General features: G+C 42.8%; 1 protein-coding gene across 1 annotated transcript in view; it reads right to left on the bottom strand.

Moving 5' to 3' along the window:
- CLDN19 (claudin 19) overlaps positions 1-24,469 on the bottom strand; it is a 51,440-nt gene extending 26,971 nt beyond the window's left edge. The window contains exon 1 of the mRNA XM_075329200.1: positions 23,912-24,469. Coding sequence (XP_075185315.1) covers positions 23,912-24,134 — 223 coding nt within the window. The 5' untranslated portion in view covers positions 24,135-24,469. The remainder of the gene's footprint in view (positions 1-23,911) is intronic.
- Between the last annotated feature and the right edge of the window lie 3,104 nt (positions 24,470-27,573).

Genomic DNA, 27,573 nt, shown 5'->3' on the forward strand with positions numbered 1-27,573 from the left:
TTATAAAGGTATTTTTGGGGTCTACAGGGGCGGTCAGGGGGTAATGTGCACCTTTATGGAATGCAACACATGTGCTGCTTAGGGTGCTAGTCTTAGTTTAGAAGGTAAAAATCTGGTAACAGGTTCCCTTTGAGTGAATGAATATTGCAATTTACTGAATTAGGATGGAGATTACACACTAAATCCAAGAATTCTGAGTACAGTTGACCTATATTTGCTTGGATTTTTAAACGCTATGTTCACCAAGTTGCTGATTTTACCAGATGGTGGATGTTGTGAGCCTACGTGGCCTCATTCGCTTCAATGTTTAAAAAGAAAAGAGGTGCTCCATTGTGTAATCCCAAGAATATTGGGATGGTGGAGTATAGATTTAGTCATCTAAGTTGGTTGGGCATATTACAGGCAGAACGCTGGAACCTGGATGTTGCCACAATAAGGTTGCTGCTCCACTGACTGAACATGGAGAATTTCAGACTCTGGAAATACGAAGTAGACGATAAAGTAGAAATATGCGGTTGTCACGCTGGGTGTGGGGAGAGACACCCAGCAAGTGGACTCCTGGGAATAAGGGAGGCTGAAGCACAAAGAGGGGGGAAAACCAGTGGCTCCTGCGCTGACCCTGACACTGGGGGCCCTGCGCTAGTGTGGCGCCCTGGGCAAGCCAGGACGTCACAAGCACTACACCAACACACCCCACACTCCCGTTCAGGCACACCGAAGTCAGACAAAAACCCTTGTTGCCTTCCTCCAGGGGCTGATGTCCACACCAGGGGGTGGGCCAGGCGGTTGGTCCCGCCCACCGAGGAGTTCACAGTCCTGGAGGCGGGAAAAGTAAGGCAGATGAGTTTTGGAAGTAAAAGTGGAAGGAGGGAAGTGGCAGTTGAGTAGCCTAAAGTTGGTCTGGGTGTGTGGCCCGGACGGATCAGCAAGGTTGGCAGACGGTGGTGACCGTCTGCAGGATAGGCTTATTGGAGCTAACCGTAAGGACCGTGGACAGGCGGTGGCCAAGCGGTACCGGACCGGTACGCAAAGAGAAGCCAGCACCATCCGGCAGGGGCTTACGGACCCCAGCAAGACTAGGAGTCGCCGTGAATTTGCCAAATCCGTTAGCGAAGGGAACCTCCTGGGTTTCCCAGCAGCCAAGTCCCAACAGAAGGCAACAGTCCAACCGAGAGAGGGAAACACAGTCACCGCCAAGGCTAAAGTTCCCAGGGCCAGAGCCTGCGGGCAAAAAGGGTTCCTTCAGCAACCTTCGAGCTGGGGAGCGGGTTACCGTGGGAATCCATTGGAACCGTTACACTAAACAGGTGCAGGGAAAGGCAGTCACCATCAACCTGCCGGGAGGAGAAACACCGCAGCCGTCTGTGGGACCCGTCCGTCCAGCCGGAGACTTTGTGTACATCATTGGCTGAGTGAGTACCACCGTGCCGTGCGGCACAGCGCTGCCCCCGCGACCCTGCACTTCACCAGGCCCCGTAACCCACCTGCAATCCATCCCTACACCATCACCGGGCCCCGGGACAACCAACCCCCCTACCGACGGAGGGGAGAACTAACATCCAGGCTGCTCCCTGTCATCGCTCCCGGGATCCCCGTCCAGAGCAGCGGTGGTGTCACCAATCTCACCACAACCATGGGTGGCGTCACGGACAATATCCAATCCCCACAATCAATCCCCACCCTTTTCACTTACGGGCGAGGAACGCCGCTCGAGTGCCCGGGATCCGGCCCACCGCTCGAGCCACCACCGAGTAGCAGCCGCAGCAGCAGCATTAGCCGGATCCGAGCAGTGGGAGAGCACAGCGTCCCCTCCTCCACCCGCGACACTAGCCCTCAAACTACAGGTACCTATAATGGTTTGGAGGTGTGGCCCGCCAACGTGCCCCTGTCTCCTAGCCAGACCCTAGGACTAAATCCCACCACCCACCAATCCACGGAGCGAAAAACAAACACAAAAATAAATATCAAAAATGGGAAAAACGACAACTTCTCTTTAGAAGGAATCTTCAGAATATACAGCAACAGTAGTGTGAAGCCACATGCACTCCTGAGCAAGCAACTTCTCCAAGTGAAGAGTATAACCCGCACTGGAGGAGTGAGAGGCCCCACGTTATGAAGGCCCTTAATTACCAGCTGGAGGTAAGGCTCCTCCAACCTGGCAAGGAAACAGAAAAAAAACTAAATGAAGCCCTTAAAGGGCCAGCATTCATTTACGTCTGGACGATCGCCGGGTCCTTCTGCACCTGGTCTCAGCAGCAGCACCTGAAGGGCCAGACACATCCGTGACAGTGGTTGGTTGGAGCTGCCAAAATCCAATGACATTGCAGACCAGAGAACAAGAAAAATGAAGATTATCAGAATGTGTTCCAATGAATTTCATTGTTACTGTTCTCTGGTCATTACTGCATATTGTCAACACTCACAAACCTCATTTTTCTACTTCATCTTCTATTTCGTGGCATTAAAGGGAATCTGTTACCAGATTTATGTTTCCCAATCTGAGGGCAGCACAACATTAGGAATAGAGACCCTGATTTCAGAGCTGAGTCACTTATTGGGCTTTTTGTGCTGCAGCTCTTCTAGTCTTCTCAGTAATGAACTCTGCCTAACTTCATCAGCAGCACTGTATACACTGTGCATAGGCAGAAAGCTGCCAATCAGAGGTAAGGGGTGGGGTTATACAGAGGTCATGAACAGTGAACATTTCACAGCAGAAGCTCATCACTGAGAGGACTAGCAGAGCTGCAGCAAAAAGTCAATAAGTGATCCATCAAAGTAATCAGGTTCTTTGCTACTATCGTACATTATGCTGCTCTCAGCCTGGCACATTTTATGGCCAGTTTTGGCACAGTTTCCAGATTAAAGCATGTCTTAATCTAGAAACATAGACACAGACCGGTCTGTGTCTTTGTTTTCAAACTTTTCTATGGAACAATAAAGTAATGATTTTATAGAAGATTTTTTTGCAGATGGTGGTTTTTCGCAGTTTTTGGATCATTCTGCCTAGGAGCCGGCCTGATTTTCTCCGTGCACCGCACCTTACTGAGACATGATATGGTGAGCTGGTACTTTGTTGCTATACGTCTTTAGGCCTTTACACTCCCCGTCATGCCAAAAGCATTTGATCACTTAAAGGAGTTGTCCGACATAAACTCAAAAATGTTTGTTAAGCTAATCTGTGCTGTATTGTCATATAAAACACCCCTACATTGATATTTTTTGTTTTCTAACTTTTGTTCCTCTTGAATTATCCCTTTATTCTCTGCAGCTCTTGTTTACATTCAGCACAAGCAAACATGACCACTTCCTGTGGTAAACATCACAGTCAGAGCTGGCACCGCCCGGCCTCAGTGTCCAGCCTCTCCCCCCGCCAAGCCTCAGTGTCCAGCCTTGCCCCCTGCACACACAGTCCCTGCCAGTATTCTGCCCAGCACTGACCTGTTATCACTACAACATTGGAAATAACAGCCCCACATCGGGCTCTGCCCCCCCCACCACATCGGGCTCTGCACCACACACACACATATGGCTCTGCATCACACACACATCGGACTCTGCACCTCACACACACATATGGCTCTGCACCACACACACACATATGGCTCTGCACCCCCCACCACATCGGGCTCTGCACACCACACACACATATGGCTCTGCATCACACACATCGGACTCTGCACCGCACACACACATATGGCTCTGCACCGCACACACACATAGGGCTCTGCACCGCACACACACATAGGGCTCTGCACCGCACACACACATAGAGCTCTGCACCGCGCACACACATAGGGCTCTGCACCGCACACACACACACACGCCGCTCTGTACCGACCCCCACCATCGTTCCGCACCGACCCCCCTAACCCCATAGGGATCACATGTAGGGAATACATACTTACCCCTCCTCGGTCCCCGCCGCTCCTGCACGTTCGCACGCTGTCTGTGCTCTGGCCATATCAGCACAGTAGTGACGTCACCGCTGTCCTGAACTGTCAGACACAGACTGCACGGGCAGTGATGAGAAGCAGCGCTGCGCTCCCTCTCATCAGCGCTTTCAAATATATCGGCATCGATGATCTGTGATGCCGGTACATTTGAATGTGCGATCCTGAGCAGGGGGCCCGATGCTGGCACTGACACCACGGCAGCCGCCGTCAGGCCCCTCCCCCAGGTCACGGACCCCCACAGCAGTGCCGGGGGAGGTTGCGGGGAGAGTACGGGGTGCGGGGGAATGTGTGGGAGGGTGCAGGGAAGGGGGGCGGGGACTCCACGCACTGTACCTGCCCAGCAGGGCGGCAACATGCTGTTCCCAGATTTGCATGTCAACATGGCCCTGCCCATGTTGACATGAAATGACCGGAAGCAGCAAAATCGCGGCAGGAGCGGTCATATGACCACTCTGTGCCGGGGTAGAGGGGCTGACAGCAGGGCAGGTAAGTGCTCTCTATCTACTTACCTGCCCCAATGTAGCCCAATAGCGTTATAATAAAAAAAAAGCAAATTAAGCCCGGATAACCCCTTTAATAAAAAACAAAAAATATTAAAAAAATATTTTTTTTGGCGCAACTTCAAGCTGTGCAATACATTTGCTGATATTTTAAAGTGTTTAATGTTGAAAACGGTCACAAATACCTTACTGAATTGGTCCCTAAATGTACACAGACTGTGAAGAAGCTTAGAGTACATTTAGTCAATTTTCTAAATGCTGTGCAGACGTGAATAAAATAAGAATACAATGTGTGAACACATCAGCTATGTGATCATGGAAAGTTTTAGCACATACAACAATAATAGAAGCAATGCAGATGGTTTGCGTCATACACTGACAAGCAAATGGGTAACAATGTTTTGAACCTTTGTCTTTCAGCCTCCATATCTCACCATCCACTACAGCTTTGAGCGTGAGATGACCTTTATTTTATAGACAATCATCTTGGCTATCTCATATATAAATTTGACTTGCAACTATTTAGCGTATTATTAGTTATGCAGATTCTTGTCTGTCACTGCATTGTTACGGTTTTTCTCCTGGTGATGGAAAACTCTTTTTCTTCCTGTATACTTCAAATTACAACCTGTTCTCATTCACTAATAGCTCAGCGTGTTATTAGATTGATTTTCAAGTGAAAGTCACATGTTCAAATCGAGGAGCCAAGAAGAAGATTTCTCATGAAAAGAGAAACATCATCATCCAGCTCCTCAATAGCGGTCTGTCAGCCAAGAAAATTGCCAAACTGCATCATGTGAGGCCATGACAGTGGGAAGAATAAGAAATAAAGTCCATCCATTCAAAAGCCAAGAGGTGACGTCCAAGCAACATATCGGAGTCAACAAGTCAGCTCATCACAAGGTCTATCAGTCCTTGTACCACAAACACAGCAGTGGAAATGGCTCATATGCTTCATAATAGTGAGATCACAGACGTCCATACAAGCACTGAGCAACGCACGTTGCACAAGTCTGGAATGGTGGCCCGAAAAAAGTTGACGAAGCCTGAACTTCAATATCATCATAAGAAGATTCTGCTCGAGCTTGCAAAAATGTATGAAAAGTGGAGAGTAGAAGATTGGAAACCAGTGATTTGGGGAAGAAAGTCACTAGACGTCTCTGATGGGGCAAATGGGTCTGGAAGAAACAAGGGGAAAAAAGAGTTAGTGGATGAAGAAATTGAACAAACTATCAAGATCAGTGGAGGAAGCCTGATGATATGTGGTTGTTTCACAGCCAAAGGCGTTGGATACTTGACCGGAATCAATGGTGGTCTCAATGTTGAGCTATATTTGAGTGTCCTACAAGAGGGATTACTTTGTGCACTCGAGTACTATGGGTGTAAAAAGGCCGATGTAGTGTTCCAGCAGGACAACGACCCGAAGCATACGGAGAGATTGGCAAAAAAATGGGTCAATGACAATGAAGTAGAGGAGCTGGATTGTCCCCAGACCTCAACCCAATCACAGAGTTGAAGAAAAAGCTCGTACATTCCCAACTGAGCCGACCAGTATACATCAACACTGGGAATGTACGTATAGAAGAGACCGGGGATCAGATTTTGGACGAGGCATGCTTGAATCTGATCGAGAACATTCCCAGAAGGATTCAGGCAGTGATGGAAGACAAAGGTGGATTTACAAAATACTAACAAAATGAAAATTTAGATTTTTGTGGAGCAAAACAGTAACGATGCAGTGACATGACAAGAATCTGCATAACTTATCATATGCTAAATAGTTGCAAGTCAAATTTATGTATGAGATAGTCAAGATGATTGTCTATAAAATGAAGGTCATCTCACGCTCAAAGCTGTAGTGGATGGTGAGATATGGAGCCTGAAAGGCAAAACTTCAAACATTGTTACCCTTTTGCTCATCAGTGTATGTATATATATATATATATATATATATATATATATATACACATATATATATATATATATTTACATACATATGCAGTGTATATATCTACACACTTTTTCAAGTCACCTCGAAATGGTGGAACTTCTGCGCCCATTTTATCAGATCCTAGTCCCACTGGAGGATACCCTGATATATATATATATATATATATATATATATATATATATATATATATATATATATATATATAATCTCTATATATATATGGTATATATGGGTTTTTTATATATATAATATATATATATATATATGTGTGTGTGTGTATATATATATATATATATATATATATCTTCCAGTGGGACCAGGATCTAATAAAATGGGCGCTAAAGTTCCACCATTTGGAGGTGACTTGCAAGACAATCCATTCTTCATATAGGATGATTCACACATGCCTTAAATGTTATTAAATATATAAAATATTTTGTGCGTACAATATTTAATGTTATAATCCCATTAAAAGTGGCAGTGGATCCGCAGTCCTACACTGACGTACTGTTCCTGCATGGTGCCAAAATGTACGGTAAATGAGCCCAATACATAATTGCCTGGCTTGGCCAAACATTAATGTGTTCTCTATGGGGAGAGCAGAGCGGCTTATCTGCCTGCAAAACAAAAGGATCAGACGTTTGAAGTCAAAATGCTTAATCCAAAATTCCCCCGACTTCATTAGTTTAGGGGAGAATCAGGAGGCCCCCCCTATACACAATAGTTCAACAGCCCATCCTGCTGAGATTGACGGGACGGGCCAAGTATAAGCCAATGTGTATAGGTAACGCCATAAATAATATAACCCATCTAAAGTATATGTGGTGAATGATTGTTGGGAGGACAACTATTTTTGATGGGGGTGTGAATGAAGAATTAATATTTGTGACTACTGCTCTATTCACTGTCTTTTAACAAATCACATGCTGCTCCCCCTTTCTCTGGGGGTTTCAGACCCATAGTAATTAATAGTCTATAGGTCATAAATGTTATTCAGGGGATAAGATAAGATACCCATACACTGGAATTACTCATAGGTTATAGAATTTGAATAGAATTTTACACTTTACATAAAGATATAATCTGCACAAAACTTTGTAAATAAATTTCTTATCAGTCATTGGTGCAATTTAAATCCTGGCTTATACTCCAGAGCTGCAATCACTATTCTGCCGACGGATAGTGGAGTTAGGGCAGAATTACAACAACAATTGACTTGAACTGTTAAACCACTGCCAATCAACTACTTCTTTGCTGATCACAGGTCATTTAATACCCTGTTTAGACAGACCAATAATATTTCCTATCTATAAAGACTGATCTGTGCTCCTATAAATCAATGTGCAAACAAATCAGAGTGTAGAGGGGGTTAATGCCGCGCATCAGCCAAAATGAAGATGTAGCACGTTGATGTTATAAACGTATTCTTTTATTCCATCAGTCTACGCGTTTCGAGGATATACCTCTTCTTCAGGACCAGTGCATCAACATAGTAATATCATAGTATCATAGTTGATACTATGTTGATGCACTGGTCCTGAAGAAGAGGTATATCCTCGAAACGCGTAGACTGATGGAATAAAAGAATACGTTTATAACATCAACGTGCTACATCTTCATTTTGGCTGATGCGCGGCATTAACCCCCTCTTCACTCTGATTTGTATGCACATCCACGTGGGGCTGCAGCAGACGCCATCATCCTATGCTCTATCAGTGGTTGTGACTATCACAACCTTTTCAGGTGAGTGTATTTTTCCTGATCTACCTCACTGATCTGTTGGTATTACACTATCAGCGCTCCTTATTTTTCAGTTTATACCTATAAATCAATGGGAATTTCAGGCTCAACCACTTAATATAGGTGCTTGAGGGGAAAAAAAGCCATGAATAGTATATAAACCCAGCACTCAAAACGAAGGCAAGAGAATTTCGCATCAAAAAAATTCTCTTGCCTTCGTTTTGAGTGCTGGGGTTATATACTATTCATGATCTGTGCTCCTAGGCTGCCATTGTTCTCGGCAGCACATATACAGTTTAAGCAGGATGGTGTGCTGCCAAGAATGATAATATTTAAGCCTGCTAAAAAAACAATTTCACCCAGAGATTGAGTATTTTGCTTATTCTTTGGGTAATTGACTGCCTGATTATCAAGAAACAAGCGTTCCTAACAATGTTCATTCATAATAATCATCCACGGTAAATCCAACTTTACTATGCACATACATTATATTCCTAATCTTGAGTTACACCCTGTATTATAATCCAGAGCTGCACTCACTATTCTGCTGGTGCAGTCACTGTGTACATACATTACATTATACTGTACTGATTCTGAGTTACCTCCTGTATTATACTCCAGAGCTGCACTCACTATTCTGCTGGTGCAGTCACTGTGTGCATATATTACATTACTTATCCTGTACTGATCCTGAGTTACACCCTGTATTATAATCCAGAGCTGCACTCACTATTCTGCTGGTGCAGTCACTGTGTACATACATTACATTACTTATCTTGCACTGATCCTGAGTTACTTTCTATATTATACTCCAGAGCTGCAGCCAGTACACACATTGCATTACTTACCTTGTACTGATCAGGAGTTACATTCTTTAAGCATCTTGATCCTGAGTTACATATTCTTATTTACTCCAGAGCTGCACTCCCTATTCTGCTGGTGGAGTTCACTGTGTACATACATTACATTACTTATCCTGTACTGATCCTGCATTATATCCTGTACTATCCTCCAGAGCTACATTCACTATTCTGCTGGTGGAGTCACTGTGTAAATACATTATTGATCCTGAGTTACATCCTGTACTATCCTCCAGAGCTGCACTCACTATTCTGCTGGTGCAGTCACTATGTACATACATTACATTACTGATCTTGTACTGATCCTGAATTACATCTTGTATTATACTCCAGAGCTGCACTCACTATTCTGCTGGTGGAGTCACTGTGTACATACATTACATTACTGATCCTGAGTTACCTCCTGTATTATACTTCAGAGCTGCACTCACTATTCTGCTGGTGCAATCAAAGTGTATATACAATACACTACAATACTTAACCTGAGTTATATCTTGTATCATACTCCAGAGCTGCACTCACTTTTCCGCTGGTCCTGATCCTGAGTTACAGTACATTCTATACTATACTCCAGAGCTGCACTCACTATTCCGCTGGTCCTGATCCTGAGTTACAGTACATTCTGTATTATACTCCAGAGCTGCACTCACTATTCTGCTGGTGCAATCAAAGTGTATATACAATACACTACATTACTTAACCTGAGTTATATCTTGTATCATACTGCAGAGCTGCACTCACTTTTCCGCTGGTCCTGATCCTGAGTTACGGTACATCCTGTATTATACTCCAGAGTTGCACTCACTATTCCGCTAGTCCTGATCCTGAGTTACAGTACATTCTGTATTATACTCCAGAGCTGCACTCACTATTCCACTGGTCCTGATCCTGAATTACGGTACATCCTGTATTATACTCCAGAGCTGCACTCACTATTCCGCTGGTCCTGATCCTGAGTTACGGTACATCCTGTATTATACTCCAGAGCTGCACTCACTATTCCGCTGGTCCTGATCCTGAGTTACGGTACTTTCTGTATTATACTCCAGAGCTGCACTCACTTTTCCGCTGGTCCTGATCCTGAGTTACAGTACATTCTATACTATACTCCAGAGCTGCACTCACTATTCCGCTGGTCCTGATCCTGAGTTACAGTACATTCTGTATTATACTCCAGAGCTGCACTTACTATTCTGCTGGTGCAATCAAAGTGTATATACAATACACTACATTACTTAACCTGAGTTATATCTTGTATCATACTCCAGAGCTGCACTCACTTTTCCGCTGGTCCTGATCCTGAGTTACAGTACATTCTATATTATACTCCAGAGCTGCACTCACTATTCCGCTGGTCCTGATCCTGAGTTACGGTACATCCTGTATTATACTCCAGAGCTGCACTCACTATTCTGCTGGTGCAATCAAAGTGTATATACAATACACTACATTACTTAACCTGAGTTATATATTGTATCATACTCCAGAGCTGCACTCACTATCCTGCTAGTCCTGATCCTGAGTTACGGTACATCCTGTATTATACTCCAGAGCTGCACTCACTATTCCGCTGGTCCTGATCCTGAGTTACAGTACATTCTGTATTATACTCCAGAGCTGCACTCACTATTCTGCTGGTGCAATCAAAGTGTATATACAATACACTACATTACTTAACCTGAGTTATATCTTGTATCATACTCCAGAGCTGCACTCACTTTTCCGCTGGTCCTGATCCTGAGTTACAGTACATTCTATATTATACTCCAGAGCTGCACTCACTATTCCGCTGGTCCTGATCCTGAGTTACGGTACATCCTGTATTATACTCCAGAGCTGCACTCACTATTCCGCTAGTCCTGATCCTGAGTTACAGTACATTCTGTATTATACTCCAGAGATGCACTCACTATTCAACTGGTCCTGATCCTGAATTACGGTACATCCTGTATTATACTCCAGAGCTGCACCCACTATTCCGCTGGTCCTGATCCTGAGTTACGGTACATCCTGTATTATACTTTAGAGATGCACTCACTATTCAACTGGTCCTGATCCTGAATTACGGTACATCCTGTATTATACTCCAGAGCTGCACCCACTATTCCGCTGGTCCTGATCCTGAGTTACGGTACATCCTGTATTATACTCCAGAGCTGCACTCACTATTCCGCTGGTAGTGATCCTGAGTTATAGTACATCCTGTATTATACTCCAGAGCTGCACTCACTATTCCGCTGGTCCTGATCCTGAGTTACAGTACATTCTGTATTATACGCCAGAGCTGCACTCACTATTCCGCTAGTCCTGATCCTGAGTTACGGTACATCCTGCATTATACTCCAGAGCTTCACTCACTATCCCGCTGGTCCTGATCCTGAGTTACAGTACATTCTGTATTATACTCCAGAGCTGCACTCACTATTCCGCTGGTCCTGATCCTGAATTACCGTACATTCTGTATTATACTCCTGAGTTGCACTATTTTACTGTTTTTTATTTCCAATATACAAATAAAGAGAGCAAAGTGACGTGCTAACAATGTGCAAGGATTTCAGCTGTGAGGCCTGCACAATGGTGAATGCAGCTGTGTAGTATAATACAGGCTGTAATTTAGGATAAAAGATACATATTATTATGTATTAACAATGCTAAAAGTTTACAAAGATTAATTCTATCCGTACAATGGAGATTAAGAAACTATAGAAATTGAGAATAAATACTCTGGTGGGAACAACGTGCAATTACCATGATGAAAACACTCAGCGAGCCCCTGCCGATATAATGCAACCACAAGCAATACCTGGCATTAATACTGTATTACACGGGACAATGGCTCACTAGGCCGTCCAGTCTGGTTCAGTGGGTAATATCCAATGTCACATGCTACAGTTATCACCGGGGTTCAGGGTGATATCGCCGCAGGGGAAAATATGCCAAGAATTTGCTAATTTTTATGGGATAGCATTAAATTGTGGTTAATTACAAGGGACTTTCCAACATCACAGAACAGAATTAAATAAGGACCGGTCTGCAAAATACATTCCACATCTGACATAATCTCTTTGTTTTCCTACGTTTCCTATTAAGAGACGTCTGAGCTTTCTTGTTGGGATTTTCCAGAAATGAAAGTCGGGGGTTAATCTAATATAGAGGGTTCCAAAGCCGCAACAAAAGAAGATTGATTGACATGAAAGGATTTTAGGATATGGGAACGTTACATGAGATTTAATGAGTAAATATGGCGTAATTGGCCTATAAAAGCCGTATTGTCAAGGGTCTCATTAGGGATTGTCAGTCAGAAATGGCCCAAAAATAAAGAAAAGAAATTGGGAAAAAAAAAAGAAAAAAAAATGTTTTGAATCAATGTGCAAAAAAGAGTGTAGGTAGTAGAGATACTTAAGATTTAAGGGTTGAATTTGGAGAGTGGTCTCCAACCACCATGCTAAATAAACTCTTCGGATTAAATGGGTTGCCCCTGAATTCTATAAACATGGCTTCATCTTTTACAAAAACAGCGCCCCACCTGTTTTTGTAAAGGATGAAGCCATGTTCTTAGAATCTATGGACAGATATGGTTCTGTTTCCTTGTTTTTAGTCGTTGGATAATCCCATTAATCCCTTACATCTTTACTAATAATAGTTCTATTAGTGCTGGAGGAATGATTCCCAACATTGCTTTCGACACACCCTTCTCTATCCTGTTGCCCTACAGTAGCCACATTGCTTTCCTCTATGGAGTATACACCCTTGTGGTGTGAAAGACTCCCAACTCCCAACACGAATCCCCATAGTGTAACACTCGCGCCCGGTGCAGGGGCAGCGATCAGGATCAGTGGACTCAGTGGGCCACAGGGGGCACCCGGGCTTACCCTTTAGTGGGAGGGGTTTCACTAGGCGGACGCCAGATACCACTCCCAGGAAAGAGACCGGAACTGTGACAGCTGACTCCCAGGACAGGTAACGGACTCAAGTAGGCTGTACAGGTGGGTACGGACAGGAATGGTGGGCACGGCAGCGATAGGCAGGTATGGGAACGCAGATTCAGTTATAGGTAACAGACACAGGGATAACGGTACCTGACAATTAGCTAGCAGACTGGAATACTGACTAACTGAATGTGTTGCGCGGGCACCTCCCCTATTGGGAGACTACCTTGAATACACAGTGCCTCTCAGCCACAGGCTGAGAGGCATTTCCGGGAAATTGCATGCTGGCCTTTTAGGAGGAGGGCTGGTGTGCGCTCATGCATCTTAGGTGCACTTACGGGAACTCTGCAAGGCAGGTACAGGGCCTGGAAGGTGAAGGAGGCAGCAGCACATGTGGATGGCCGGGAAAGGGCGAGGGAGGACGCAACCTGGCCTATGCGGTAAGTCGGCATCTCTGCTGAAACGCTGGCGCTACACATAGTTTGGCCAGTGTTGTCTGTTGGGAAAGAGTCCAGGGCTCGTTGATATCGGCGGGTTCAGTCTAATGTCTATGGAAGCCTTAATTGGCCTTAGGGTTATATTACATTGGAGAACACGTAAAGTGGGATTTGAGGAACTGTTACTGATCAACATTTGAAGAACTTAAGAACAAACAGTAACGTGAGTGTCCTACAACCCTACACAATTTATAAAGGCCATTGGGTCAAGTTATTATCATGGCTTGATTTGGGGATTCGATCCGGTGACTTATTACTGCAGGTGCGGTTCCTCTGTCTGCTGAGCTATTGCCTTTTCTTCTCTGTCCAAATGCGACTGGCTTCAATTGTCTTGTTCTTTCCTTTCCAGGTGTTTCTCATTTTGCCATTTTGGTCCACCCTATCACATTCTGGTTTGGGTTTTATATGTTCACCTTTTACTGCACTTCTTTGCTGGCTATACCTTTAGGAAGACTTGTTCATAGGAGTTCCAGCCCTTCAGCTAAGGGGTTCACCTTCTTGGGTATACAAGTTTAGTTCCTACAGTGAGTTGGTTTGTTTTCCTTCCCAGTATCTTTTCCTTTTACCTATTTTTGGATTCTGGGAGGTATTACTTTATCCACTTATTTATTGGTCTCTTCAGCTTTTCCTCTCTTCCTTATATGAAGGTGTTTTAGTTTTCTCACTCTGGGTCTTTGTATCTTCCTGCACACCTTACTCTCCCCTTGTAGGCAGTGTGTTGCGTCCTCCCCTCTGGTCCTTCAGGAGGTACGAGAAATCCCTCGACGGCCTTTTAGGGAGTCAGGTCCAAGGTGGTGTTTTGAGTTATGCTACTAAGGTCTTTGTAGTTATAACGCCGATACCAACATCCCCACGCTGTCCTGCCCCTCATCCTTGGCGGTTTTGTTGATTCTGTCACCTGCCCAGACGTCCTGCAATGGCCGCCCCATCCCTGGTCCATGCTGCTGTCTCTCAGAGCCTGTGTACACCTCACTCACAGGTTCTTGGTTCTGTCAAAAAGGGTGCACGCGCGGTCATGCCCCTTTTCTTAAAGGGCCAGTGTACACTGACCTGGAAGTGCCTCTCAAGCCAGCTGAGAGGTTGCAGGTATTTGAGACACCTTCCCCTTAAGGGAGATGCCTGGCCAATGAGTCAGATGCTTTGCCAGTTCTCAGATCCTTAGTACTGCTGCTGCTGTCTCTGATGCTGCTGCTGTAATGTGCTATATGCTGATTCATGTTTGTGTTTTAGTATTCTGCTGATCTACTGCTGCCGTTACTGCAAGTCTGCCACTGCTGCTACAAGCTGCCATGCCAGCTGCCCACCACGATACCCGCAAAGTATCATCACTGGCTGCTGCTGCATCCATCCATCCCAGCCGAAACCTGAACTCCTGCTGCCACTGATACCCATCATCAGAGACTGTCTCTCCTGTACCCTTGGGGTCAGCCATCGCAGCACCAGTCTTCCCAAGTGGCACCCGGTCTCACACCTGCAGTGCAACACCCACACCATTAGAGGCTCTGGTGAAAACCAGGTGTGGTTCCGCAGTCAAGCCCCTCTGGGTTTTCTGTGTGCTATGGCCAAGTGGGTCCGTTAAATCCCTTGTTCGCCCGGCGAGCATAATAGTAGTCTGTGTAAGGACCAGTTGGTTGCGAGTGCTGCATCACCCTATAGTAGGTCTTCCCTTTTCCCGTTACCCATGTGTGAGAGTGTTTACGCTCATAACATTAATATTTGTTGATTCTTATACAATTTTCCCACCTATTGTACAACCTGGATTTGGTTGATTGTTCCTTTGGAGGATGACAAAATAAAGTCCACATTTCCTTACAAATACAACATTTTTTCATCTTTGTTAGTCAACGTTTCCCTTTGCCCTTTAATCGACTCCCATTAATTGATATAATGTCAACGTAGAAGACAAAGTTCCGTTTTTGCTCCCCAAAACTAATTTCCATTTATTACAAGGAAAATGTCCACTTTTCTTGTTTTGCTATTGAACTACAAATGTCTCCCGACCGTCTACAAATTACTATGGCTACTAATATCACTTACAGCTAAAGAACCAGAACAAGCATTCAACTTTCATGTGTAGTAACAGGAAAGTCCTGAATAAACAAGATAAGGGGAGCGCGGCTGATTGTCCATCATCATGGCTTATGAAGTGGTGTGATGTAGATTAGGACATCCAGGAGTTAATTGAAGCCATGGACCATAGTATGTCTGATTCCTGGGTTTCCTTGTTTATTTAATGGGAAATCCAGGATTGACATTTTCATTATGCTCCAACTAATAGATAATTCTTATAATAGACTGGGACATCTGTAACGTAGGTTCCTCAACTCTTGGCTAGAGTAGAAGAGTTATAAAGAGCATCTCTAGCTCTGGAGGACTCGTCCTGTCCTACATTACACAAAGAACCAATTGGCTTGAATGGACACTATGTAATACCCATTTTTCTCCCTGTGATGGTGCTGTGGGGAAAGTGAACACATAAGGACCATGTATATATTAAGATTGCCCAAATCGCTTGATATCGGCAAAGTTGTCAGAAAGTTTTATATGCATGAGGGCCTCACAACTTTTCCCTGAAATATGATGACGGGGAAGAGAAGGTTTCAGCACGTTGGATTTACAATGGACAATCTATTTGGTCCCCTAGTGATAAGCCGCTGGAGAGAACAGGGGAGTCAGGATTGGACAAAGGACTCAAGGGTGGACAGAGGAGGCTGTAGGGAACAGAGATGTCTGTAGGGGACAAGGGGGTCTTGAGAAGACAGAGGAGTCTAGATAGGACATAGGAATATGAAGTGGACAGAGGAGTCTGGAGAAGAACAGGAGAATCAGGAAGGGATAGAGAAGTATGTAGAAGATAGAGGAGTCTGAATAGGATAGATGAGTATGGAGGGGAGAGATGATTGAGAAGGACAGGGGAGTCCTTGAGGGGACATTGGAGTATGGAGGGGACAGAAGACTTTGAAAGGGACAGAGGAGTTTGGAGAGGACAGTGGAGTCTGAAGGGGATAGAGGAGTCTGTAGGGAACAGATGAGTTTGGAAAAGACAGAGGAGTCAGTATGGCATGGAGGAGTGTGGAGGGGACAGTGGAGTCTGGAAAGGACAAAGGAGTTTGGAGGGCACAGAAGAGTGTGGAGGGGACAGAGAAATTTGGAGAGATCAGTGGAGTCTGAAGGGAATAGAGGAGTCTGGAGAAGACAGAGGAGTCTGGAGGGAGCAGAAGAGTCTGGAGAGGACGGAAGAGTCTGGAGGAGACAGAAGAGTCTGCAATGTACAGAGATGTTTGGCGGGGACAGTGGAGTCTGAAGGTGATAGAGTAGTCTGTAGGGAAAAGAGATGTCTGGAGGAGACAAAAGACTCTGGCGAAGACAGGGGAGTGTGGATAGGACAGAGGAGTACGGAGAGGACAGTTGAGTCTGGAGAACAGGAAAGTTGGTAGGGGACAGAACTTTCTGGAGAAGATAGTGGAGTCTGAAGGATGACAGAATAGTCGGGAGGAGACAAAGGAGTCTGGAGAGACAGAGGAGTCCGACAGTGCCTCTTTCAAAGAGATTATAGTAGTGGGCAGCCAAACCAAGTGTTCCTATCTATAAAAGACTTATTCCAGGTTCCACAGATTATGGCTGATATAGTGGTCTCTACACATGGATACTGTGTGATTAACCATACTGTAATGAGCCCCTTCTAATAAGTAAGGTATTATCCAAAGTGGAGAACCTCTTTAAACTATGAAGGTTTTTCTTTACATTATGGAGATAGGACTGTATTAGAACAGTAGTGTAATACATTTATGAGCATTTAGTGCCCTTGAAACAATTGCGTTCAAGGCAAAATGTTTGCCCATTAAAGTGAACCTGTCGGGTGTAATATGCACCCACAACCACGAGCAGTTCTGGGTGTATATTGCTAATCCCTGCCTAACAGTCCCTGTATACACTAGCATACAGTTAGGTCCAGAAATATTTGGACAGTGACACAATTTTCGCGAGTTGGGCTCTGCATGCCACCACATTGGATTTGAAATGAAACTTCTACAACAGAATTCAAGTGCAGATTGTAACGTTTAATTTGAAGGTTTGAACAAAAATATCTGATAGAAATTGTAGGAATTGTACATATTTCTTTACAAACACTCCACATTTTAGGAGGTCAAAAGTAATTGGACAAATAAACCAAATTAAACCAAACCCCAAAAAAAATTTTTTATTTTCAATATTTTGTTGCGAATCCTTTGGAGGCAATCACTGCCTTAAGTCTGGAACCCATGGACATCACCAAACGCTGGGTTTCCTCCTTCTTAATGCTTTGCCAGGCCTTTACAGCCGCAGCCTTCAGGTCTTGCTTGTTTGTGGGGCTTTCCGTCTTAAGTCTGGATTTGAGCAAGTGAAATGCATGCTCAATTGGGTTAAGATCTGGTGATTGACTTGGCCATTGCAGAATGTTCCACTTTTTTACACTCATGAACTCCTGGGTAGCTTTGGCTGTATGCTTGGGGTCATTGTCCATCTGTACTATGAAGCGCCGTCCGATCAACTTTGCGGCATTTGGCTGAATCTGGGCTGAAAGTATATCCCGGTACACTTCAGAATTCATCCGGCTACTCTTGTCTGCTGTTATGTCATCAATAAACACAAGTGACCCAGTGCCATTGAAAGCCATGCATGCCCATGCCATCACGTTGCCTCCACCATGTTTTACAGAGGATGTGGTGTGCCTTGGATCATGTGCCATTCCCTTTCTTCTCCAAACTTTTTTCTTCTTCCCATCATTCTGGTACAGGTTGATCTTGGTCTCATCTGTCCATAGAATACTTTTCCAGAACTGAGCTGGCTTCATGAGGTGTTTTTCAGCAAATTTAACTCTGGCCTGTCTATTTTTGGAATTGATGAATGGTTTGCATCTAGATGTGAACCCTTTGTATTTACTTTCATGGAGTCTTCTCTTTACTGTTGACTTAGAGACAGATACACCTACTTCACTGAGAGTGTTCTGGACTTCAGTTGATGTTGTGAACGGGTTCTTCTTCACCAAAGAAAGTATGCGGCGATCATCCACCACTGTTGTCATCCGTGGACGCCCAGGCCTTTTTGAGTTCCCAAGCTCACCAGTCAATTCCTTTTTCCTCAGAATGTACCCGACTGTTGATTTTGCTACTCCAAGCATGTCTGCTATCTCTCTGATGGATTTTTTCTTTTTTTTCAGCCTCAGGATGTTCTGCTTCACCTTAATTGAGAGTTCCTTAGACCTCATGTTGTCTGGTCACAGCAACAGCTTCCAAATGCAAAACCACACACCTGTAATCAACCCCAGACCTTTTAACTACTTCATTGATTACAAGTTAACGAGGGAGACGCCTTCAGAGTTAATTGCAGCCCTTAGAGTCCCTTGTCCAATTAATTTTGGTCCCTTGAAAAAGAGGAGGCTATGCATTACAGAGCTATGATTCCTAAACCCTTTCTCCGATTTGGATGTGAAAACTCTCATATTGCAGCTGGGAGTGTGCACTTTCAGCCCATATTATATATATAATTGTATTTCTGAACATGTTTTTGTAAATAGCTAAAATAACAAAACTTGTGTCACTGTCCAAATATTTCTGGACCTAACTGTAGATAAAGGGATCTTTAGAAAAAGTATTTCTAAAGATCCTTTATGATATGCTAACGAGCGTAGGGACTAGTCACAAGGGCGTTATTTCCCCTAACTAGTCCACCCTCTTAGCATGTTAGCGAGCCCACAGGGGCGTGCTAACATACTGTTCAATGCCCATTGCCCAGCGTCATCAGCAGTGATTCGTGTACCTGTGTCCGTTGTCACCATTTCAGACGCTAGGTTTAGGGTCAGTGTGCATGATCAGAAGTCCTGGCCGGGACGCGTACACCCGGGTTCATAGTGCGCATGACCGGATGTGCTGGGACTTCTGATCATGTGCACTGACCCTAATCCCGGTATCTGAAGCAGTGACAACGGACAAAGGTGCACGTGTCACTGCTGATGTTGCTGGGCAATGGACGTTGAATAGCATGTTCGCATGCCCCCAGGGGTGTGCTAACATGCTAAGAGGGCGGACTAGTCAGGGAAAATAATGCCCTTGTAAATTAGTCCCTGCACTCATTAGCATGTCATAAAGGATCTTTACAAATACTTTTTCTAAAGATCTCTTTATGTATGATATTAGATACTTGGACTGTTAGACAGGGATTAGCAATATACACCCAGAACTGCTCGTGGTTCTGGGTGCATATTGCACCTAACAGGTTCCCTTAAAGTATCCTAGGCCAAAGTCCATAGTTAGATAAAACCAAGCACTTATAGCAACAATGAACATCATGGACATTCTGGAAGTCATCACACCAATGTAAACAGTGCCAGAAAAGCAACACACAACAAAGAGGTCTCAGTGGTGACTCAACGGGTTTTTATTGTCCGGTAACAGGAAGATGGGAAATTAATGGGTAACCAAAAGGCAGTACAGAATTCAAGGTAAAATAAACCAGATCACAGTTAGCAAAAATCACAGCTGCATTCAACTGATCATTTGCATACAATCACTGAAAATGTTGGTGAACAAAGTCCCTGTATAATAACCCAATCCCGGTCCTTCTGTGAGAGGAACGTCAATGTCGCCCTACTTGTAGTCACGGTACGCAACTAAACCAGTAAACTTAAGCTCTAAAGTGGTTTAACTATGTTAACGGCACGCTAAGCTTGGCAAAATTGCGATGCAATTCACTTCATCAACAGTCTGGCTTTAGTAATATGTTACTCTTTCTCTTAGTACCGTACGTCAGGGCAGGAAGTAACGGCACAGCTCACTTGAATGCTGCACTGGGCAAAATGTTTGTTCTCCACTCTCTGGTCCTCTGTGTCCCCTCTTTGGTGCTTGACCATGAAGTCCGGTTCTTCTCTGGTGACGATGCTTGACTACGTAGTCTGGTCCTTCTGTGGTTAAGGGCATTTGCTGTTTGATCATCGAGTTCCTCTGGCATGATATTCAGTGTTCGGTCTTCAGGTTCCTCTGGCAACGTATTTGGTGTTGGGTCTTCAGGTTCATCTGGTGATGGTATTCGGTGTTCGGATTCTCTGACGACGTATATTGTGTTCAGTCTTTGGGTTCCTCTGGCAATGGTGTTTGGTCTTCCAGTTCATCTGGCAATGTATTCAGTGTTCGGTCTTCAGGTTCCTCTGGCAATGTATTTGGGATTGGGTCTTCAGGTTCCTCTGGTGATGGTATTTGGTGTTTGGATTCCTCTGACAACGTATTCTGTGTTCGGTCTTTGGGTTCCTCTGGCGATGGTGTTTGGTCTTCCGGTTCCCCTGGCAACCTATTTAGTGTTTGGTCATCAGGTTCCTCTCGCAACGTATTCGGTGTTTGGTCTTCAGGTTTCTCTCGCATCATATTTGGCGTTCGGTCTTCAGGCTCCTCTGGCAATGGTATTCGGTCTTCAGCTTCCTCTGGCAACATATTTGGTGTTTGGTCTTCGGGTTCCTCTGGCAACAAGTTTTGATGCTCTGCCTTCGGGTTCCTCTGGTGATGTTATGACTTGGGTCTCTGTTGAACTCAGTACACTTTCAGATGCTTCCATTACAGACGACACGGGCCTGCTCTGCTATGTACACATCAACTCCCCTGGTAGTTGTGGTGCCAACTTTGCCTCTTCGTTGCTGGCTTTTTATATTTTGTATCTGCATCACAGTTGTCACCTGACCTGGCATTCCCATCTAAGTCTTCCCGTAAGGTAACATACTCCGTGCAGTTCCTGTTGACTCTGGTTCACCAGTAGATGGCGATATTGATCTACAGCTGTATATGGGCGTTTTCTTTCAGCCATCCCATTGCATCACATTCCTATGACGTCTGAAGCCTCTGTCACTCCAGCTCTATCCCTCACCAAGTGCTGCCTCCTACTGCATTATTGATGGCTTCTTTGCCTTTAGTCACACAGCAAAGAGGCTATCAGTCAAGCAGCAGGAGGTTGCGTTAGGTAAGGAATAGAGCCGGAGTGACGGATGCTTCACATCTACCATAGCTCTTCAGCCTCATTTGCCTATCAATTCAAATGCTGATTTCTCAGTGATGGAGGAATGGACTGGCCATGTAACTTATTGCTGGACTTGTATTTGAAAGAGAGACATATGCAAATAAATACTTTGGGGGTGAAATCCTGCTGACAGATTCTCTTTAAAATCCAGATAAGAAAGGATTATAATGCAGATTCCTTGCAGACACCATATCAGTTAGAGAAGTTGAAATAAAAGGGTTTAGTGGTGCTTCCGAGCTGCTGTTTATTTTGCAAAAAAACAAACAAACAAACTGTGCTTTACTCCCCGTTCCTGGGTCCAACACTAAGTTTCTACCATCTGTGGCGCTGACGTCACATAAGTAGCGCTGCAGCCAATAACTGAGCTCAGTGTTGACGGCATGAGCTGTTGAGCTCTCCGATCGGCTGCAGCGCTGTCAACGTGACGTCAGCACTGCAGACGGTAACAAACATTGGGAATAGCAAGGGAGACTCAACAACGGATCAGAAAAGGGGGAGTAATGCACAGTTTTTGCTTTTAAGGCAAATAGCAGCAGATGGCATGGGGTTTTCAGAAACCGGGAAACCCCTTTAAGTGAGACTAAATCAGCGACTCTTCAGCATGTCAAACTGTAAATCCCAAAAATCAGAGTCACCTTCAGATTTTACCCCAGATTCCAAGTGAACAACCCCCTGCAATTCACCAATAGTAAACTGTTACAGTAACATACCAATGGCATTACCAAACTATTAAGACCTGTACATTGTACCCTATAAATCTCGCTCAGGCTAATTAGGCTGGAATGTTAAACTCCTCTTTGTCTTTGGATTTCTCAATGAGCAGCGCATTACAGCTTGTACATGATGAATAAATGCCTCATAATTTTTTTCTCTTTATTATTAAGTAAAAAGATACTAAATGAAAGCAAAAACTGTAAGAAAAAATAAATGGTAACAGATGATAATCATATAATGTATGATTAAAATGTAATAAGATACTAATTATGGTCACAGTATTATTAGTACACTTGTCACCATCTCCATTTTTCATCTGTCATTTACATATATTTTCTATTAAAGATCAATGTCAGGAATTGTTATTATTATTATTTTTATTATTATTATTAATAATAAAAATAATTATATAATTAATATCACAAATATTAGTAATAATAATAGTAATAATATTAATATAATAGACAATAATAATTTCTATTATTAATAGTAATTATATAATTCATATTATTCCTATTATTAATATTAATAAAATACTAAACAATAATAATAATATAATTAATAGACATAATAATAATAAAAATAATATGGATAATATAATTAATATAAATAATAATAAGTATAAAAAATATTGAGAATAATATTAACATAAATTATGTAATTAATATACTTAATAATATAAATATTAATGTAATTAATAGACATACTAATAAAAAATATTGACAATATTGAAAATAATATTAATTTAAAATAATGTAATTAATAGAAATAATAATTATAATAGTAATAATAATAATATAATATAATAATAATATTTATTCATTTATATAGCGTTCTTAGTTCCACAGCGCTTTACATACATCAGCAATACTGTCCCCATTGGGGCTCACAATCTAAGGTCCCTATCTGTTTGTTTGTTTTTTTAAGCATATAATTTGAATATAATTAATAATAATTAATAATAATAAAAAGTAATCATATATAATATTAATACTTAGTAGTATAATGAAATAATAAAAATAAATGTAATTAATTATTTAACACAAATTAACTGGTGGCGTGTGATGACCTGGAACAAACAGTCTTAAGACAACAGTCTTTTACAACTTTCATAATAATTTGGTTATTGCATTTTTTTTACTCTTTTTTTTCCTTCCCTAGATGTTTAGGATAGAATTGCAATATATATAATATTTTTATGTTATTGTAGGGAAAAAAAAAGTTGAGTAACTTTTTGCAGCTGTTTAAAGAAAAAAAAACAACTGTAATGCTATAAATCTATATTATTCACCCATATGTGCATACGTAATATATAGCATGAACGTCCCTTAAAATAAGTCTTTGCTCTGTAAGTGACTATATAGGTTTCCTTAGATTGTGAGCCCCAATGGGGACAGTATTGCTGATGTATGTAAAGCGCTGTGGAATTAATAGCGCTATATAAATGAATAAATTATTATTATTATTATTATTATTATTATTATTATTACATTGCTATATTGGGTGCCAGAGTCTTAGGTTGGCTTTCCTTCATATTTAGCTATTTTCTGGTCCCCCTGAGTGGCTTGTTGGCACCATCCATGGCACCCAGGACCTTGGACACAGGCACCATCACTCCTTCCTCCAAAAAAGTTGTGTATTAATCAAAGCATTCTAAATCAATATAATTAAGTGTATAAATATAAGACCCCCATGATATCTCCTGGGGTGGTCTCTTCTTTACATACCTTCCAGGGAGAGTAAAGAGTCGTAGACCTTGCACTGCACCTGCCCAGTACTTTGGGAGGCACATGACATCCACAGTCCTTCATATAGTCCCACTGCTGTGATGATGGCATCTCCGGCATAGGATGATTGCTTCCATTGAGGTAATGCTGTGGTTGAGATGATTCCAATCCATCCTCCGAGAGCCAGAAAATAGCCAAGGAGCTGGATCCCTGAATTAGCCATGACTTACTTAAGAAAGTCCAATTATTTCGAATAAGTGTAAGACAATCCCTTTAATGTCCCGTTATAGGTCCGGAGAGATGATGGGGGTTGTAGTCACACAAGTCTCAGAATAGTCTTGGTGGAAGAGGAGGATGATACAGTTCAGTAGCAATTCATGACAGTGCTCTCTCCCAAGATGAGATGTAGATGGGACACTTGCGTGTCCAGAACTTCATCTTTCCACTTGGCCGATTCTCTAGGACACGTAGGGGACAAAGTGGTAATAAGAAGATGAAAAAAAAATACAAGCACTAATGTCTAGAAGCAGCACACAGAATGCAAGGAGGCAGGTCCGCACATTAATGGCATTCATAGGAACACCCACAGAGGAGAAAGGCAGAACATGGAATTTAGGATTAACACTTTGTAAACCCCTTTACAGTAGACATCGGACGATCGTTCATAGAAATGATCATTTCTGATCATTGCTCAATGTCTACGACAATTTGCGTAATTATCTCTTGTTACGTCTTTGATGCTAATCTAAGGCTGAGTTCACATGTTCAGTAATCATCCTTTAGAAAGGATCCATTAGCAAAAAAAAGTTCTGCAAATACAACTTTTTCGTCCGTTGTTAAATAACTGATTTCTGCCGACACCATTTTTTAACATTGGAGTCGATGGAGAACAGACCCGTTAATTGATCATCCATCAGAACGGATCCGTTGGCAAAAAAGTTCTGCAAACAAAATTTTTTTGTCCGTTGCTAAATAACTGATTTCTGCCAGAACCATTCTATGGAGAACGGACCCGTTAATGATTACTATTTACCTTCCATTTGAAACGGATCCTTTACAACTGCAAAAAATACAGATGATTGTATTCTATGGAGAACGGATCCGTTAATGATTACTATTTACCTTCCATTTGAAACGGATCCTTTACAACTGCAAAAAATACAGATGATTGGATTCTATAGAGAACGGATCCGTTAATGATTACTATTTACCTTCCATTTGAAACGGATCCTTTACAACTGCAAAAAATACAGATGATTGTATTCTATGGAGAACGGATCCGTTAACGGATTTCTATTTAGTCATCCGTTTTTCTTGCATTTGTAAAGAATCCCATTGAAATGGAAAGTATATAGTAATCCATTAACGGATCCGTTCTCCATAGAACGGTTCTGGCAGAAATCAGTTATTTAGCAACGGACAAAAACATTTTGTTTGCAGAACTTTTTTGCCAACGGATCCGTTCTGATGGATGATTACTGGAGATGTGAACTCAGCCTTAAAGGGAACCTGTCAGGTATCCTATGCACCCAGAAACCCAGGCAGTTCTGGGTGCACATATCTAATCCCTGCTTAGCAGTCCCAACCTATAGTAGCATAGATAAAGCAATCTTTAGAAAAAGTATTTATAAAGATCCCATAGGATATGCTAATGAGGCCAATGACTAGTCACAAGGGCATTAGTTAGCTAGTCAGCCCCCTTAGATGCTAAGGGGGCCCACTAGCCAAGGGAACTAACGCTCTTGCGACTAGTCCCTTGCCTCATTAGCATATCATATGGAATCTTTACTAATATCATTACTAAAGATCTCTTTATCAATGTTACTATAGACTGGGACTGCTAAGCAGGGATTAGATATGTGCACCCAGAACTGCTCGTGGTTCTGGGTGCATAGGTTACCTGACAGGTTCCCTTTAAATCTGTATTGGTCTGCAGTACAGTCACCCCTACAAATGTGTTGCCAAAATTATGTAAAGGGTTTTGCATGGCAATCATTGTTACAAAATATCTCCTTATAATTGCAACATATCCTGTTTAGTTCCTAACTGCATAATGTACATTATTTAGTAAACATTACTAGATTCCAATTTTTGTGCTATTGCAAATACAAAAAAAGACATAACCGAAACTGGATTTTGGAGAACAAAATCTGAGCTCAAAGTTCAGCACCAGGGTCATGTCAACATCAACATTTGGTTTGGGTTCCCCTGTAAGGGTGAGTGCTTTTTTGTTGTTTTTTGTTTTTTTTTTTAGACCAACAAACTTGATTTGATTTTCATGATTTTTTTCATGAAAAATCCAGGTGAAGAATCTTTGTGATTTTTGACGAGGTTTTCGAATATAACACTGTCTTTGAAGAAGTTTTTTTTTTAATACTTTTCTTATGTGAATTTTTTTCAGGCTGTTGACAGTATTAAGCATGAAGCGGATTTTTTGAGGAATCCTTGTCAAAGAATAACATGTCAATTCTTTTTTTCTACAGATTGGTTTTTAAAATCTCCTTAGAAGAAAAGTCACGAACATCAATGTGGATTTCTCGTTGAAATCAATAGTTTTTTATGTGGATTTTGAAGCAGATCTGTATTAAAATCCACGTAAAAAAACCCAACATCTTGTGAAAAAAACCCTTAGGATAGGAGGTAAAGCTGGATACAGGTGTCTTTGTGAAGACGAGTTACGGCACATTCCCATTATTTTCCCATGTACACATGCCAGCAATCATCCGCCCACGAATTAGCAAACTGCTGATCCGTTAGGTGATTTACGGGGCAGCACATCGCCCCATTGTAATAACAATAATTTTGTTTCCATCATTTGATATATATATGAAGGTAATTAGAAGAGGAGTAAGGAGTGCAGCACAAACCATCCGGTATATTAAAAAATCCAATTTATTGGTCTACATTAAAAAGCAGAAATGAGCATTTCTGGCACAGAGGTGCCCTTAGTCATAGCTATGACTGAGGGCACTTCTGTGGCAGAAACCCGTCAGCGAATGCTCATTTTTGCTTTTTAATGTAGACCAATAAATTGGATTTTTTAAATATATTAGATGGTTGTGCTGCACTCCTCACTCCTCCTCTAATTGATTTCATTATTCCTTGCTACTCTGCAACAGTATAGGATTAGTACTCTCTGGACTCTGGATCCTTGTCTTCACTGCTTAAGCACAGTGTGGTGAGTCCTTTTTTCTCTCATGCATTCCATTTGGTGTATAGTCGATCTCTGCTTGCTAACTGCATATGTGGCGCCCCTGCGGCTTCAGTCGCCACAGAGGTACTGCACCTGAGCCAGAGGTGTGGTACCCCATTCCTGGGGTAAGGAGGAGGTCGACCACCAGGAAACACAAAAGCGCGCCCTACGTCATACACACTCACCGGTATTGAGGTCCTGCGCAGGCACACTTTGATCTGCCCTGAGCAGGGCAGATCAAAGTATTATAGTGCGCATGCGCGGGACCTCAATGCCGGCTACTGTAGATGATGAAACGTCATGCACCCAGGCTTCAGAAGAAGGAAGACAAAGATGTCTGAAAGAGGAGGCGCCGAACCCGGAGAACGGAGACGCCCATCCAACCAGTCTGCACCACACCGACCGTTTAGTTAAGTATTATAAAGTGTTTTTTTTACCTTCTACACACCAGCTTGGGCTCTTATATACA

Source organism: Anomaloglossus baeobatrachus, chromosome 11 (genome assembly GCF_048569485.1).
Source record: "Anomaloglossus baeobatrachus isolate aAnoBae1 chromosome 11, aAnoBae1.hap1, whole genome shotgun sequence".
In the NCBI taxonomy this organism is placed as follows: domain Eukaryota; kingdom Metazoa; phylum Chordata; class Amphibia; order Anura; family Aromobatidae; genus Anomaloglossus; species Anomaloglossus baeobatrachus.